The sequence below is a fragment of the Hyaena hyaena genome, unplaced genomic scaffold (assembly GCF_003009895.1).
Source record: "Hyaena hyaena isolate Hyena2069 unplaced genomic scaffold, ASM300989v1 scaffold_1191, whole genome shotgun sequence".
Classification (NCBI taxonomy): Eukaryota; Metazoa; Chordata; class Mammalia; order Carnivora; family Hyaenidae; genus Hyaena; species Hyaena hyaena.
Window position 1 is genome coordinate 448186 of NW_024081825.1, and position 17944 is coordinate 466129.

Here is a 17944-nt window from a genome sequence, read left to right on the forward strand (position 1 = left end):
AGACTAGAAATTATACTTGTATCCAGTTTGAATAAGGATGCATGGGGTTTTTGCAGTAAGTTCTGGAACAAAATATTTTAATCCTATGGATTTAGACTAAACCAGCCTCACAGGGACACCTGGGTGGCTCAGTTGGTTAAGCTTCCAACTTCAGCTCAGATCATGATCTCTGGGTTCATGGGTTCAAACCTGATGTCAGACTCTGTGCTGACAGCTCAGAGCCTGGAGCCTGCTTCGGATTCTGTGTCTCCTTCTCTCTCTGCCCTTTCCCCACCCACACTCTGCTTTTCTCTCAAAAATAAACATAAAAAAACTTTTTAATAAATAATAAAACATTCTCACAAACTATACAGAAAAAATAATCTCTGCTATCCTTTCTTCCCCTCCTCCACCTCTGAGCCCCGTCACACACCACTTTTCCCCACCACTTATGTTCACCTCTCCTCCTATGGCCTCTCCTCCCACCTGTCTGCCTACATGTCCACCATCACCATGAGTCTCCTTGCCACCTTCTGTTGGAACCAAGGTTGCTGGCCTGCCGTGCTCCTTTCTTCCATTAGACTTCTTGGACTGGAGGAATGGCCCCAGAACACAGCTTCAAAGAAAATAGCCACGTAACATTCAGTGTAGTTAGAGGCCTATGTCCCCAATAGCCTTGAATGTAAGTCTACTGCAAGCTCACAGAAGATTCTTTATACATTCTTATGAAAGGGACTGGACTGGTCTGTAGCAGTGATTTCTGAAACCTTCCATATAATTCAATAAAGAGAATGAATTTGCTTTGTTTCTTTCTTCCAAGAGCACTGTTTAGATAAAAATGATATACAGCACTTAAAGTAATTGAGGTGAGTTCTCTGACTTTGAAGACCTTTCCTGCCACCTGGCTAATTCTACCTTGGTCTTTAAGATTTGGCTTCGAGTCATCTCCTTGAAGCCTATACTGATGCCATATGGCTAAGCTAAGTGTCCTCTCTAGACTTGCACACAGATCGGTAGGTAAACTTCCTAGTTGCCTACCCACTGCTGTCACTGAAATAGTTTCCAGATACTCTTTATTTCATGTCTTAGTAATTAACACAGCATCTGTATTCCATGGTAGAGACAATCTTTCATCTATTGAATTGAACTAGTGGTCAAAGACACAAGAGCAATTACCATATTAAATAGGTACACCACATAATATTCAAAATTACAATCAATACATTCATATTAACAAACTGCCCTAAGTTTTAGGATACTATTTTCCTTTTATACAGCAACCAACTATAAAATATTTTGGTAATGCTGCTCATTCAAATGAATCAAAAAACCTCATGGCTTTATGTAACACCAGATTGTGGAGGGTGACATGAAGCCTGTAAATGTTATCTGGTAATTTTCATCATCAGTATCATTTATATAACAATATTTTATCTGCATTTGTACTTAGTTGCCAAAGTCATCTACATTACAGATTGCCTTGAGGTAATTCTTAAATCTGCATAGCCCAAGATAAAGACACTCTAGACACAGAGAATAACTGTTTATGTGCTAACTGGATCTCCTGAACAATATGCACAAAGAAGTCTGTGCAGAATTTTGAATACTTTCTTTGCCAAGTGTCTCTTATCTGAATAGTACCCCAAACTAATTCATGGTATGTGCTTTGTTAAGAGCTTTGGAGCCAGCAATAAGAAAGGAGAGCTGGAGAATCTGTTTTCCCTTGTTTCCCACTGATAAGGCTCATTAAAGTAAATAAGAGTGAGGCATGCGCACCAGTGGGAGAATAGATCCCCAGGGTTCTGTCTATTCTAAAAATTGGACTCGTCATAAAAGCTGTGTAACTCAGCCTTTTGTGAAATCAACTTTATTGATTTTACCTTTATTGCCTCTTTCATGTCTGTTTTAATTTCAATTCCTGCTGTTTGACATTTGGTACACGTGATAATTTTAAGAACATTTTACCTACCGTTTTGCCCAGTGTTTATGTTTACCTAAACAGACTTCAGAATCCAAAAGGAAAGGTAAGAATTGGGTTGGTTAAGAGCAAAACCTGAAGGTGAAATTGTTATTTCTTACCTTGTTTGGTATGGACAGAGGGAAACTGTAAAGCTTTAGAAAGATTCCTGAATACACAATAGTTTTCTAAATGTAGAGGTTGTTTGCAGTTGGCTTTGAACTAAATATTAAGTGCAAGCTGATTGTGGATCTTTGTCCTTATATGACTTTATCTACCATTCTATCAACTGGCAATCTCTGTCAACTCGTACTTCTGTGCTCAGCCAGACCATTAACTGACTTCCAAAAAGATGACCTAAGATAGGCTACAAGATGTACAGCGTGCTCTCTTAACTGACACACACACACACACACGCACACACACATTACGTGACACTGCCTTGTATCAGAAATTAAGAGTTTTATCACAACGTATCTTAAAAATTACATCCATGAACAGTAAAAATGACTGGATTCTTTCTTCCCCTCACTGTTAAATAATACTTCTTGACCTTTTGGTTTCTAAATTGTTACCTCTAAAAACTTGCCTACGCTCTCATCACCAGGAGCTGATATTAATTGCTCTTGCAGGCTGAATCCACAACACATTGAATGCTGCCCTACTTGTTTTACTGTCACTGCTTATTTAATTGCTGCTCTTTTCCATAAGCTCCATGTGAACAGAGGCAATGTCTAATCTTGTTCACAAAGGTGTTAAAAATATGATGCATGCTACTAAAGCAAAAATACCAAGAGAAAAAAATAAATTGCATTTTTATCAAAATTGAGAAGTTTTGTTCCCCAGAGGACACCATCAAGAATATGAAAAGGTATCCGATAGGAGAAAATAAGTAAAAATCATGTATCTGCTAAGAAATGTGTATGCAGAATATATAAAGACTGTTAACAATTCAGCAATAAAAAGACAAATAGCCCAATTAAAAATGCACAAAGAATTTGAACTGACATCTCCAAAGAATATACAAAAATGAACAATAATCACATGAAAAATGTTAATCATCATTAGCATTAAGGAAATGGAGACCAAAATCACAATGAGATACCACTTCACGCCCACTAGAATGGCAGTAATCAAAAACACAGACAATAACACGTGATGGCAGGGATGCAGAGAGAGTACAACCTCCACACATTGCTGGGGGGAATGTAAAATGGTGCAGCTACTTTGGAGAACAAGTTCTACTACGAGGTTCATATCCAAAAGAATGAAAATGTATGTTCACAGAAAAACTTACATATGAATATTCATAGCATTATTATTCATAATGCCAAAATGAACAAATCTATAGAAAATAGGTTAGCAGTTGCCTAGGACTGGGGGATGGGGAGAGAATTGATAGTACTAAATTGGCATGGCGCTACTAGTTGAGGTAATGAAAATGTGCTAAAATTAGACTGTCAGGATGGTTCCATAGCTCTGAGAATATACTGAAAACCACTGAAATGTATACCTTAAATAAGTGAATTTTATTGTATAGAAGTATATCGTAGTAAAGAGATAGATAGGTAGGTAGGTAGATAGATAAATAGGTAGGTAGGTAGGTAGGTAGGTAGATAGGTAGAGAGAGAGAGAGATAGATGATAGAGCATTTTAGATATATATATAAACATTTATATATAAATATCTATAAAATGACGTGTCAGTTTTCTTCCCTCTCATCCAAGTCCCTGGAGCAATCTCATGGTTTGGAGAAAGAAATATGAAAACGCTCCAGTTTTGCAAGAATGTAGAACTAAAACAACTGAGCCATCTATATAACTCCCACAGAGTTGCTTTCTGGTTCCCTTGAGGGGATATAAAAAATTACTTTCCCTGGTCCAGCCTGAGAAAAGCTGTCTGATAGATCGTCAAGATTCTTATACATACACAGGATTAAGTAAATAAAGGGGAACCCTTAACAGTTAAATGTCTAGAACTGTGCTTTCCAACACAATAGCCACTAACCTCATGCAGCTACTGGGCACTTGAAATGCGGCTAATCTGAATCAAGCTGTGGTATAGTGTAAAATACACACTGGATTTTTTTAAGTAAAGTATCATAAACAACTTTTCTATATTAACTACATTTAGAAGTGATATGTTCCAGATATATTGAATTCAAACAGAATTTATTAAAATTAATTTCACCAGTTTATTTTTTATAACGTGGATTCTGGATGTTTTTAAATTTCCTATGTGGCTCAGATTATATTTTTATTGGACAGCCCTGACCTAGAATCTTGAGTACTAAATGATGCCATGAGACTCACCAGTTAAAAAATTCTGGCAACATGGAGAGTCTTAGAAGGAAAAAAATGCTTCAATGTTAAGGTCTTGAAGGATAGGTTAAAGTGATATGAAACAGAAAGAGAATAGCTGTTTCTGGTGTTCTTGCTCCTTCTGTCTCCCTCTGTTTCCCTCCCTCCCTTCATTTCTAAAACTGTCCAAATCCTAGGAACCAAACCATACCCTAGGGCTCCTTGAAACTATATGAATAGTATAGGCAATCACCCAATAGGTCAATAAATCAATCTTGAGATTTCTGAATATCTTTATGATTGTGCTGATCATAATTATTAGTTTACATCTACCTTCTCCATTGAACCGCTAGCTCTTTAAAGGCAATGTGCATGTTTTATTCATCTTTGCATCCACCCAGCACATAGGAGACGCTCAATAAATACTTGCTAATTTGATAAATAAGGAAGAACATAGTTAGCCAACCACAGTATTTAGTTTGTTTTTCTAAGCATCACTGTTACCAATCTCCAAGTCTGGAGTTGTAGAAATCCCATGATATCTCCAGTTAGTACAATGAATAATAAAACATTTTTTGAAGAAAGAAATGTTTTTGTTTAACCTAAAAAATTTGAATCGATGCCAGACTATATCCTTAGATGAGGAAAGAAAAAGTAATCATCATAACTAGCAAGGAATAACTCAGGGTCATATTGTCCAAAGTTATGATAATGTTTAGTCACTCAAGGGTTATCAATTATGATATAAAAGGCCAAATAAATAGATTAATTGAAAATAATATGAATAAAAGCCAAGCCAAGTCTGATGTCAGTGGGAGTTCTGAATACAGAATGAGTCTGTTCTTGGCAGTTTGCCTCCATCAGGCTGTTCACTTATTTGTTTTTACTCAATTTCCTATTTTTAAAAACAATTTTTAATGAATATAAGGGCAGATGTTTATCCTGGAGAATAAGTTATAATAGTTAAGCAGCAGACGTGTTATACCTCTGGGACATTTGTAACACAGAATATATTATTTCTGACACTTAGACTAAGCAGCAGGAAGCCAGCTTCAGATTTTTATTGGCTTCAACTGCTAATGGAGCTGATAAAGCTGATTTGTGGGGAAAGTGACTGCAATTGAAATGTGTGCAGATGCATTTACATTAGGGCTTTAAAAAAAACCAATCACTTCAACCTAGATTTCAGAATTTTTTGCTTTGCTAAGCAATATCATAATCTGTGGATAAGTCAAGTTCAAACCAAATGTGTTTGCATTCCTATCTCACTGCCTTAGCATATTATTTTGGGAAACCGAATCAAGTAACCTGTCTTGAGTAGAAATCATGCTAAGAAATAGCTTTGATTTATTTTTTCACTTCAGTTAATGCTGAGTAATGAACAACTGCACTCTAAAATAACTTTGCCATAACTTTAAATGAATAAACGAAACGAATGTAGAAAAATATCAGGAAAGTTCTTTCTTTTTTTTTTTTAATGTTTTATTTATTTCTAGGAGAGAGAGAGAGAGAGAGAGAGAGACAGCATGAGCAGGGGAGGGTCAGAGAGAGAGGGAGTCACAGACTCTGAAACAGGCTCCAGGCTCTGAGCTGGCAGTCAGCACGACGCGGGGCTCGAACCCACGAACTGCAAGATCATGACCTAAGCAAAAGTCGGACGCTTAACCGACTAAGCCACCAGGCGCCCCAAAAATAGCGATTTTTTAAATGAATTGTTTGGTACTAACATATCTGAGTTACTTTAAGAGGAGAAGCTTAGAAGTATTTGGAGCATTGTAAACAGGAATACAGAGAAGGAACAGAACCTTTGGGTTCTTAGAACCATATTACTAAAATCAGGAGCTGACTTAGTAGACCTTAGGGTAAGAAAGATGAAAAGCAGGCAGAAAGTTGGATACCTCAAACAAACCCTTAAGAATCCTTGACTCTCTAGATCCAAAGTGATCTACAAATCTACACTGAGTGTCTCATTTTTAGGACAATGGAGAAGTATAGGTTTTACACTTACTGGACATAAAAGGGAAACGATTAATAAATTCCTTAAGTTTGAGGGCCAAACATTCTATTAATGCATGAAACAACCCTAAAAGGAAAGGTAGTAAGGAAGGTATTTCTTCCTTGCAAGAGCCCAGCAAGACCCAATCCAAGCCACCGTGCCACAGAAGAGCACATATATGAAGAGAGAACACCAGAGTTCCAGCATGCATCTGCCATGTACATACTATGTGACCTTGGCTTTCCTGTCAAATGTGAATATCAACATGCTATTGAACTTGAAAGAGCTGGATCAGTGTTTCTCAGTTCACAGTTTTCACTATTGTCCCACTAAAAATACTTTTTTAAGACATTTTTTCCCAATTGCCCTATCCATGAAATTTCAGTATTGTGAGTATACTGTATATATATTTATGTAGTATATGCATATCTATGATATATAACATAAAAAGAGTCAGATCTTTTGCTGCCCCTGAGAAACAGTTTTCACTCCTTGGGAACAGTATTGCCCTGCTGGGAATGCATGAGCTAGCAGATGAAGGGTGATTTTATTATCATACCTCTGTTACCCAAGCAAGACAGGAGACTTTCAAGGCTAGGTATAGTGAAATCTCATAAAATTAAATAATTTAAAATATAACATTAGAACTGAAAGCTTTTCAGAAGCATTCAGTAAGGTTCAGATACGGAAGACTAAAGTTCTGGGAAGACTAAAATAGACCATGATTTGTATCCAAAGTCTAAAGGATATGTTTTTAGAGACTTTGTAGTTTGAATAAACATGAAGATTTTACTAACCTGTCACTGAGAATGGATATAATTGTAGGCAGAGATAAGAGAGATAAGAAGCACAGTGAAGAACATCAAACCAAGGGCTAACAGACTGTCTGTCCTATTAGAAATGGGGCCCCCTAGATGGCTCAGTCAGAAGCGTCCAGCTTCGGCTCAGGTCATGATCTCACGATCCGTGGGTTCAAGCCCCGCGTCGGGCACTGTGCTGACAGCTCAGAGCCTGGAGCCTGCTTCAAATTCTTCATCTCCCTTTCTCTCTGCCCCTCCTCCACTCACAGTCTGTCTCTCTCTCTCTCTCAAAAGTAAATAAACATTTAGAAAAAAATGTAGCAGATGTCTTTTGCAGGTGTTATTTGCATAGGAGGTTCAGTATTTTGTGTACAGCACCTCAGATAAAACATAAAAGGCCTTTCAACCTTTGCAGTACAGTAAACCAAAAATAGAGTCCACAAAATGCTAAATTAAATTACTGAAAACTGCATAGTATTTTATAGTTATGCAGAGTAATCACTCTTCATAACAGGAAAAATTGGATATAATTTTGTTTATATAGAATCTCTCTTACTCAAAATGTCTCCCAATACTTTATAGCAAATTGGAGATTGACAGCATAGCAATAACATTAGTGAACCCGGCAGTTATTTTTCACCTGCTGGTAGCATCCCAAGCTTTTTAAATATGAAAGCAGACATTCAAATGAGCTTCAGGAATTTACAAAAGAACATGTTATTTTCAAATAGTCTCACTAAAATCAAGGCAAAATAATTTTTTTCTTCTGGAACGTCAGTGGGTGATTTGGATGCTGACCTGGAAGAGAAAGACAGTAATTGGGGCTCAGGCAGAGGGCTCAGGGGAACAACAGGCAACTGGCACAGGCATTACTTCTAAGCAAAATGTGTATGAGTCAAAAAAGGCTTAGGAGTTAGTCAAGATCATTTGATTGAAATCAATATAAAGACTAGAAAAGGACAGGTAAATTCTAGTTCACTGGCTTAGAGAATTGAATGCAATATAATACCATGAAAAGTTCTGCCCGTAGTATCTGAGTCATTCTTTCAAATTTTATTCTTGGAATTCTCTTATTCAATTGGCTACATCTTTTCTAAAACTATCTTTTATTTAAAAAGCCTTTCCACATGAAAAGGAATGAAATACTGATACATGCTACAACATGAATAAAACTTGAAAACATCGTGCTGAGTGAAAGAAGTCAGACACAGACACAAAATTGCCACATATCATAAGATTCCATTTTTATGAAAAATCCACACCAGGCAATTCCTTTGAAATAGAAAGGAGATTAGTGGTTGCCAAGGGCAAAAGACAATGGGGAATGGGGAGTGACTGCTTAATGAGTATGGTGTTTCTTTATGGGGTGATAAAAATGTTCTAGAACCAGATAGTGGTGATGGTCTCACAACACTGTTAATATGCCAAATGCCTTTGCACTGTACGCTGTAAAGTCAAAATGACAGATTATATGATGTGTCTTTTACCACATATGCAAAAGAGGTCTTTCCAGTTTGTCTAATTGACCCATTTAAAATTGTTTCTTTCCAGTAATCGACCTATGTTTTCCTTTCAGGAGTAAATCTACATTTTGTAAAGCCTGAAGCTTTTGTAGTTTGGGAAGGCTTCTAAGGAAAATAAGTGAGGATTACAAACACAAAATACCTGTGGTTTCTCTAGGAGGGGCCTATACAACTGTGGGAACCTGAAGCTTAAGCTTCCTAGCTTCACAAGAGAAATTCACAATTTCTGGCCTGTTTGTTCAGTCAGCTCCCCAGTTCAGTCCATACTTGCCAACACCTCAGGATGTCATTTAGAAGGTTACCATGTTCCATACCATTTGATCAATTTTGAAAGACCCCCTCTTTTTTCTGAATAAGATGAAGAGCCCAATGTCTGACATACCACCCCAAAGTTGGATTTGCATGCTTCTAGCTTTTTTGAACCACACATTAAAATTGCTGGTCTTAGAAATTAGTTGGCATGGATTGCATTGCTGGATAGCCAGTTGCTAAGTGTAGCAAGAGTTATTATAGTGTGAGAGTAGAAAAAACTTTTAAGTCCAAATAAGATTCTATTATGATTACTATGATAAATATAGAAAATAAATATATCAGGCTGAGTTACAGGTCATAATTCAGGTCAAGAAGTTACTCAGTTTAGAAAATGGAAAAGTTAAGAAAGAGGAGGTGACATAGTATTTATATTCCCAAGACTGAAGTAAAGACTCTTAAGACACAGAACCCCATCAGGTAAACAGAAATCTTACAGAACCTCTCCCAACTACCACAACTGCATGTAACACTCTTTCATATATTAAAGATATTGTACAAGAAAGGCCACAAAAAAATACACATAACTAGAGTAGAATGATACTGGGCTACTTATCTTTCACCTTGGAGTAAATTGGGAGTGGGGACAGTGAAAGGGTGGAGTTGTATATGAAAAAAGGATGAAATTTTGGTTATAAATAAAAATGTTTGTATAATCCCACCTTTGAAGAATATGTGACATCCTACAATCTTTTTGTACCCTTCTCACGTGATCAGTGAGTGAGATAAATTAGGGGCAATGCCCATGCACATCGTCTAGTCTCTCCCAGTTGGTGACTGATGCTACATGAGAGAAAGGCTTCTGCTTGCATACCATCGAATTTCCCAAGGATGGCTGGGGCAGAGAGTACTGTTCTAGGTGCTGAACGAAAGAGACCAATATCCCTGCCTTCACTGAGCTTACATTTTGGTGTTGAAAAGAGACAATAAACATACTAAGTCAATAGATTATTGAGAATATAAGAAAGTTATGACAGGAAAAAAGAGAAGCAGATAAAGAGAATGAGGAGTGCTTTGAAGGGGCAGGATGGCAAGGGGAGATAACTGAGTTCTAAACAGGGTAGGATTATGGAGCGCCTGGGTAGCACAATTGGTCAACATCTGACTCTTGATATCTGCTCAGATCATGATCTCACAGTTCGTGAGTTCCAGCCCCACATCGGGCTCAGCACTGATGGTGTGGAGTCTGCTTAGGACTCTGTCTCTCTTTTTCTCTGACCCTCCCCCAATTGTACTGTCTCTCTCTCAAAATAAATAAATAAACTTAAAATACATACATACATAGGGTAGGATTAGACCCAAGAAGATGGAGGGGGCTGAAAAGATGTCACTTGCACAAGACTTAAAGGAGTTGAAGAGTATTGGGAAGAATCACAGCCTGTCTGGTGTATATGATGAATACTGGGGAGACCAATGGCCTGGAGCTGAGAGAGCCAAAGGAGAATCCTAGCAAACATGGTGATTCAGGACCTTGTGGGATGTGGAAAGGTGGAAAATGACTTATATATAGGCTGGCAGAAGTTGGAGCTCACTTTCTCAGTATGGTGGCTTCCATGATTGAGCTGGCTTGCTATTGACTCTGACATAATTTCACCTGGACTACTTAGCCCCAACTTTACTACCACTACATGTTATTAGATAGATAAATCAGAGAGTGAATAAAGTTGAGAAAGTATCTAAGTGTGAGTTTATGTTCTTGAACTAATTTCAGTTTCACAAATTTTCTGACCTATCTGTCACATCAGGAAGATTTAGCTCTGTACTTTACTTTTTCTGTACTTTTTTCTGCCTCTATTGTTTTGCTTATGTTGTTGTTTCCCCCAGCACCCTGGTTTCTCAGCCCAGTGATCTTAATACCCAACATGTCCACATTTTCTTCTTTATCCAGCTTCCATCTTCAATCAGTGTACTTACTTTCTTCATATAACTTAAATATCCCTCCTTTCTTTCCCCTCCACTATACCTATTCCTGTGCATATGACCTTGACTGGAGAAAAACATAGGACCATGATAACTGGTTAAACTTTAAATACATGATCACTGACTTCTAATAATAGATCCTTAGTGCAACTCCAAAATCCTACCACATTCATCAACTCTATTTAATCTTCTCTTTCCCTAGATGACATTTCACACTTCTTCTTTCTTCTCAAATATCTAGCACCTCTTTCCCTATTTCATGCTTAGCTCATTGCCTCAATAGAAGCAATCACACATATTTCTGCTACCAGACCTCCCCTAGCAATGTGCATCTTTGTCCATTTACTCTTACCCCCCTTTTCTTTGAGGAGATGAGCTGCTCCTGCATTTATACTTTAATGCCTTCTTTTATGGTAAATAAGTATTTTTTTAGTGTACCATTTAAATTCCTTTCAGGAAAATTCTTGGTTGGCAGTTATTTTCAGCAATGTGAATACCTTATTCCAGTGCCCTCTGACCTGTATTGTCTCTGATAAAAACTCAGTTATCATATTGTGTTTTTCCCTGTATTTGATGAGTTGTTTTTCTCTTACTACTTTCCAGGTTTTCTCTTTGACTTTGGCTTTCAAAAGTTTGACTCTTATGTGTATAGATGCGGATAATTTGGTGTTTATCCTACTTTATCCTACTTATAGTCACTGAACTTCTTGGATTTATAAATTAATATTTTTCACAAAATTTGGAAAGCTATTAGCCATTTTTATGAATATTATTATGCCTCTTCCTCTATTTGTTATCCTTTTAGGACTCCCTACATATGTGTTATGTGTAACATATGTGTACACATATGTTATGTGTAATATGACTTATGTTGTCCCACACATCTCTGAGACTGTTCATTTTACTTCAGTTGTGTTTCCCTGTTTTTCTGTTTGGATAATTTATATTTATCTCTAAGCTCACTGATGCTTTATTCTAGCATCTCCACTTTTCTGTTGAACTCTTCTAGTAAATTTTTCATTTCAGTCATTGTATTTTTCAATTACAGATTTTCCACTTAGTTCTTTATTTTCCTAATATTTATTTATTTTTGAGAGAGAGAGAGCAGGAAAGGGGCAGAGAGACAGGGAGACAGAGAATCTGAAGGAGGCTCCGTGCTATTGCACAGAGCCCAATGCGGGGCTTGAACTCACCAAGCATATCATGCCCTGAGCTGAAGTTGGATGCTCAACCAACTGAGCCACCCAGGCTCGCCTGGTTCTCTATTTTTCAATCATTTTCATCTCCTCATTCCATTTTCTATTCACTGAATTATTGTCATCCACTTTCCCTTAATTCATAAATATAGTTCTTTAAATATATTCATAAGAACCACTTTTAAATCTTTGTACACTAAATCCAACATCTGAGAACACTCAGAAAGCTTCTTTCTATTTATTGCTTATTTCCCTAAATACTTGTCATACTTTTTTTTAATATTTATTTACTTATTTTGAGAGAGAGCATGAGCTGGGGTGAGGGGCAGGGTAGGGCGGACAGAGAGAAAGAGACTACCAAGCAGGCTCCATGTTCAGTGCAGAGCCTGACTCAGGGCTTGATCTCACAAACAAGAGATTATGACCTGAGCCGAAATCGAGTCAGATGCTTAACCAACTGAGCCACCCAGGTGCCCCTACATCACACTTTCTTATTTCTTTACATGTCTCTTAGTTTTGTTTTGTTTTCTTTTAAACACTCACCTTTTAAATAATATAGCAACTCTGGATTCTATTTTACTCCTGAGGTATGTTGTTTTGTTTTGTTTTTTGCTTAGTAAACTTGCTTAGACTAAATTTATGAAGTATGTCTTCACCAAAATGTGCAGCCACTGATATTGCCAGTCAATTATTATTTTCCTTGCTTTTATTTTTAAGATTGCCTTCCTAGAGATCATCCATGTATTTGTATAGCTTGGCATTACAAGGCTGTTCAGCACCTCAAGCTAGTAAGGCTTCCATTTTCTGATGGATCTGTGTGTGAGCTGGAGAAAATATTAAGCCTTTACATCATTTTCAATTCTTTGCAAGTTTTTAACTCGCTACCAGGTTCTCTCACATAATCTATGCACCTGCATGCAGGTTCTGTCAGCCAAGGATAGGTGGGTGACTTGGGACCTCTCTGGTTTCAGTGTACATGTGCATAGCCTCAGCCTTTAGGATCTATTTGAGACCTGAACATCTGAGAAAGCCATGTGCTGTACAAAGACTTTTCTTGTTTGCTATAAAGATCAATTAAGTGTAATTTGATTTCTCCAGAACCACCTTCCATTACACATATTTTCTGATAGATAATAAAGCTTATTACAAAGTAAGGGCATTCCACAGCAGAGCACCATCAAAAACTATGTATATTTTAATATACTAAACATTTGCATCTAAAGAAGCCTGATGCCTTTCTTAATGTTGTTCTTCTGTGCTAAGAAAAAATAAGTAAAAAGAAACATGAATGACCCCTGCAGTCCGTTCAGTGTCATTAAAAACATAACTTTTTAAAATGGCCATACTAGGGGCACCTGGGTGGCTCAGTCGGTTAAGCGTCCGACTTCAGCTCAGGTCATGATCTCATGGTTTGTGGGTTCGAGCCCCGCATCAGGCTCTGTGCTGACAGCTAGCTCAGAGCCTGGAGGCTGTTTCAGATTCTGTACCTCCCTCTCTCTTTGACCCTCCCCTGACCATGCTGTCTCTCTCTCTCTCACACAAATAAATAAAAACATTAAAAAAGCTTTTTTTAAATAAAATAATTTAAAAATAAAATAGCCATACTAGAAGAGGGTAACAAAAAAACTCTAAACAAATTTGATTTCAAAGGAAAGTGCAAAACAAACTATATAGCTACTCTGATTATTTTCTGAATTGCACTAAGAAGAAAAAAAGCTAATATCTAGTGAAAATAAGTAAATAAATGGGTGCCTTCCTTCTCTCTGGAAAACATATTTGTGACACCATGCTATAAAAACATTTAAGTATAAGCTAAAATTGACTAAAAGGCTGCCCCCTCTAGGCTTCAGTCACCAAATTTTGCCTCTCTATTTGTAAATTAAAAAAAAAAAATCTGCATATTTATTCACCAGGCATTCATTGATCAACTGTTGTGGCCCAAACACCTTACTGAATACTGAATATATAAAACAAAAGAGCTAGCCTCTGTGTCCTAAAGGACCTTACAACTGTGCAAGGAAGAAAAATGAGTAAACCTAAAATGTAAGTGTACAGTCAATGCCATGAAAAAGGAATCCCACCTGGAGGGATCAGGGAGTGCTTCCCAAAAGAGATGACATGAATAGTTGCAGAAAGATAAATAAGAATTAGGCTAGCATGTAAAGAAGGGACAAGGGGTTCAAGGTATAGGCAAAAGCATGGAGTATTTGAGGCAACTACAAGCAGTTTAGTAGCTGGAATATATGATTTTGAGGAAGTAGTGGGAGGGAAATCAAGGGAAGAAGACAATGTCATATCATAAGGTACTTATATCCCCAGCTGAGTGTTAAGCATCACTCCCAGTGTGATTCAGAAGTCTGTTGGATTTGGGGGAGGAGTGCGATATTTGGAGTCCCATCCACCCTGTGCTATGGAGATCTATTTGTGAATATCTTTTCCACTAACTCAATGTGTGTTATGAACATACTTAGAAATAAAACTAGCCACTGATTTTGCTGGTCCTTAGAAAGAAGAGGAAAGGGGAGTACATTAGTAAGCAGCATGAGTCTGGTAGGGCCCTTAAATTATCACGTTTAGAGGTTAAAGATGTTTGTTTGAAATTTAATTATCAATTAATCATTCTAAAATTGTCTATTTTCTGAGTGTCAGTGTCAGTCAATAAATGTAATCATCAGCACTTTCTTTTTTTCATTTTAGCTGTTTTCAGCTTAACCTTTAGCAGGTCATAGCTGCTTTTACTTGACATTTATTAACCTTTTATAAAGTAATTATTACTAGTTTAGAGCAGCCTGGCAGTGACTCCATGTTTATTCACTTCATTTAAATAATAATTGTGCTTATTCTTCAGAATGAAATATTAAAAACTCATCACTTCCTAATTTTACTTGTCTATTTAATTATTAGCAAAATGATACCATGAATACGTAGTTAGAATGCTATTTATTTAATCTTATATATTTCTCTAGGATTTAACATTTGAAAAGATAGTTATATCCATTTACAGTAATTTGATTCACAATTCAAGTGATATTTGAGATCACCTAATATGAATCATGGTGTTAGTAATCTTTACTTGATGGAAGTTGTATATGGTATAAATTTCTGTGTTGATTCATTTTCCATAGGTTCCCACAAAAAAAAAAAAAAGAAAGAAAGAAAAAAACAGTATAAAGAATATTGGGAAAGACTGTTTTAAAATCACATTTTTAAAAGAATATCATCTCCTAATAAAAAAACATTTTCAAAATAACACCAAAATCATTTTTCAGAAAAATTACGACGATTTAGATTATGTGTTTTAGCAAAAGGCCAGAAATCTAACAGAAAGAATTATTAGTGACAAGATATTGAGCCCAGATGGGTAACATGGCTCAAAAATGATGTAATTATTCAATTCCACTTCAGAAAATTCTCTTAAATTAAAAATTCTCCTACCTGGTGCTGTGGCCACTGCTGTGGTTCAAACTTTTATCAAATTCTTAGCAGACCAACAATGTCATTAAATGTCCTCAATTCCATACTCCCCATCTCGATCAGAGACAAAAATGATACTTCTACTCTCCTCCTTTAAAGCCTCTGTTGGTTGCGTATTGGTCACAAGGAAACAAAATCAGGTTACCTTGGCACATAGCCCTTCATGCCAAAACCAACCTATCATACCAACCCTACTTCCACTTTTCAAGATCAAAGCTAGTGTCCTATTTGTTTTTTATCTACACCATTTGGCCCAGTGCAGAAACAGTGTAGGATCTTGTAATTAGTTTCTATGGTTACTATAACAAATTATCACGGACTTTGTGACTTAACACAACAGAAATTTATTCTCTCACAGTTCTGCAGGCTAGAAATCCAAAATTGGTATCACTGGGCTGAATTCAAGGATAACTCACAGTCGTACTCTCTTTGAAAACTCTGGGGGAAAATCTCTTTCTTGCCTCTTTCAGCTTCTAGTGGTTGAACATTCCTTGGCTTTTGATTACATCTCTCCAATTTCTCCCAGCATGATCACATTGCCTTCTCTTCTGTCTGAGTAATCCCTCTGTCTGCTTTTCTCTTATAAGAATGCTTGTACCTAGATAATCCAAGACATAATCTCCCCAGACTAGGCATATATTTAGTACAGAAGAATTAGTTACAAAATGATTTAAGCAATAGTTGTCATTGAGGGTCTTGACCTATTAAAAAAAAAAAAAAAAAAAGTGATCCTGTGCATTGTGACACATATAATGAAAGGAAAACTGCTTGGAAGGTATACTGGTAAGAAAACCTTGGTACTTATTTAAAAAAGAAAAAAGATCCAGAATGGATTTATAGATTTGGGTTTTATAATCAAATAGGAAATGTTTGGAGTCATGAAAATTAGGAGAACAGTTTAAGAAATTATTGGGGACAGCTGTTCCAGTCCACTGTACTGATCTTAAGTAACTTATAGTATAGTTGGACAGACAGACACATATCCCACTAATGTGACAAATGCTAATAAAAAATACCCACCAAGTGCTTTAGAGAGAAGCATTTATCCCAAGTTCATGGAAGGTGCAGAGCAGGATACCATGCACCAAGTTTCCACCCCAGGGAAGCAGAACACGGTGCACTGGTTGCCAGGGGCAGGGAAGATCTCCAAACACTTCTACCTATTGCATCTTGGTATCAGTCACCCAGAAAAAAACCAAGAGTTAAGCGCTGGAGGGAACAATTCTTTACTTACTCTTTCTTTACTTATATCTGTAGAAATACATACAACAAGATTGAAGAATCAAACCAGCGCCATGACCGGCTTCAGGAGGCCCCAGAAATTAAGAGGCCCAAATTTCTGAGGCATGACTCAGCAGGCTTAAACAACCGCCATTCCCCCTGCCCGAACCAATCACTGGGGTTTGGGAAGTACCGGTCGTTCCCCCGCTTCTCGGCCGCCTAGTTTTAAACTCACCAATCCCTCTGCGCTGTACCGACCTCCGCAGCCACCCTGTCCTATCACATTGTAGTTTCTGCCCATCACCCTTTTCCCGCCCTGTCTGAAATAAAAACCTTACCCCTCCATTGTTCGGGGCTCTCAGCACGGATCCACTGCATTGGTGAGGCCTGGGAGCCCAAGCTTAAGCCCGAATAAACGCCCTTTACTTTTGCATACGTGACTCGGACTCCTTGGTGGTCTTGGGATTTTGGGGAGATCGCGATATGGGCATGGCATAGATCAACTCCAGTAGTTGCATCCGTCTCTCGTGGCTAGCAAGTACCTCTCCTCCCACTCCAGCAGCTGACACAGTGCAGATGACCTACAAGAACCCCTCTTTAGCTACAGCACATGGACCCCCAATTCCTCCCTTCATGAAGGCTAAAACACTGAAGACTGGGAGCATGCCCAAGATCCCTTACATATGCACTTAAGCATAATGAAAGAACACCCACTGAGCTTGAAACAGGAATATCACACAACATGATACACCCAGTACAGGCTGTGTGGGCTCTTTAGCCCCGGGTAAGGAAGGGTTCCAGGCTCAAGGCCATTCTTAAGCAGCCTGGTGGGGGTTGAAAGATTGCATGCAAGATTGCCTTTCTCAACAGGAGGCCTGTCAAATTTGTGGAAAGCAATCTGAAAAAAACAACATCTAATCTCATTCTTGAAAGATTAAGTAAGAATTTCCCAGGTAAAGAGGAAGATTTGGGGAAGGTGTGTGCTAAGCAGAGGGAGGGGCTCAGTAAAGAGGCATGGAAGTGTAGGAATTCCACGTGGTTCAATATGTCATTGAAGGCACTGAAGTAAAAAATAAGTATTTGGTTAATGGTAGGAGAATATGAGGTTGAAAAGTCTGTATGGGCAAGCAGAAGAAACTAGACTTTATAAGGGATGAGTTAGTTGGTAGTGCATCTGAAAGATGCCATGTACACTGAGAGCATTATAAGATTCAGATCAGAATGGATAAAAGCCAGCATTAGTCTTAAAATCATCCAGAAAGTGTATAG

General features: G+C 37.6%; 1 protein-coding gene across 1 annotated transcript in view; it reads left to right on the forward strand.

Moving 5' to 3' along the window:
* Positions 1-17054, forward strand: part of LOC120224556 (protein eyes shut homolog) — a 428677-nt gene extending 411623 nt beyond the window's left edge. The window contains exon 8 of the mRNA XM_039222821.1: positions 16712-17054. Within this exon, the coding sequence (XP_039078752.1) occupies positions 16712-16898 (187 nt within the window). The 3' untranslated portion in view covers positions 16899-17054. The remainder of the gene's footprint in view (positions 1-16711) is intronic.
* Positions 17055-17944: the final 890 nt, after the last annotated feature.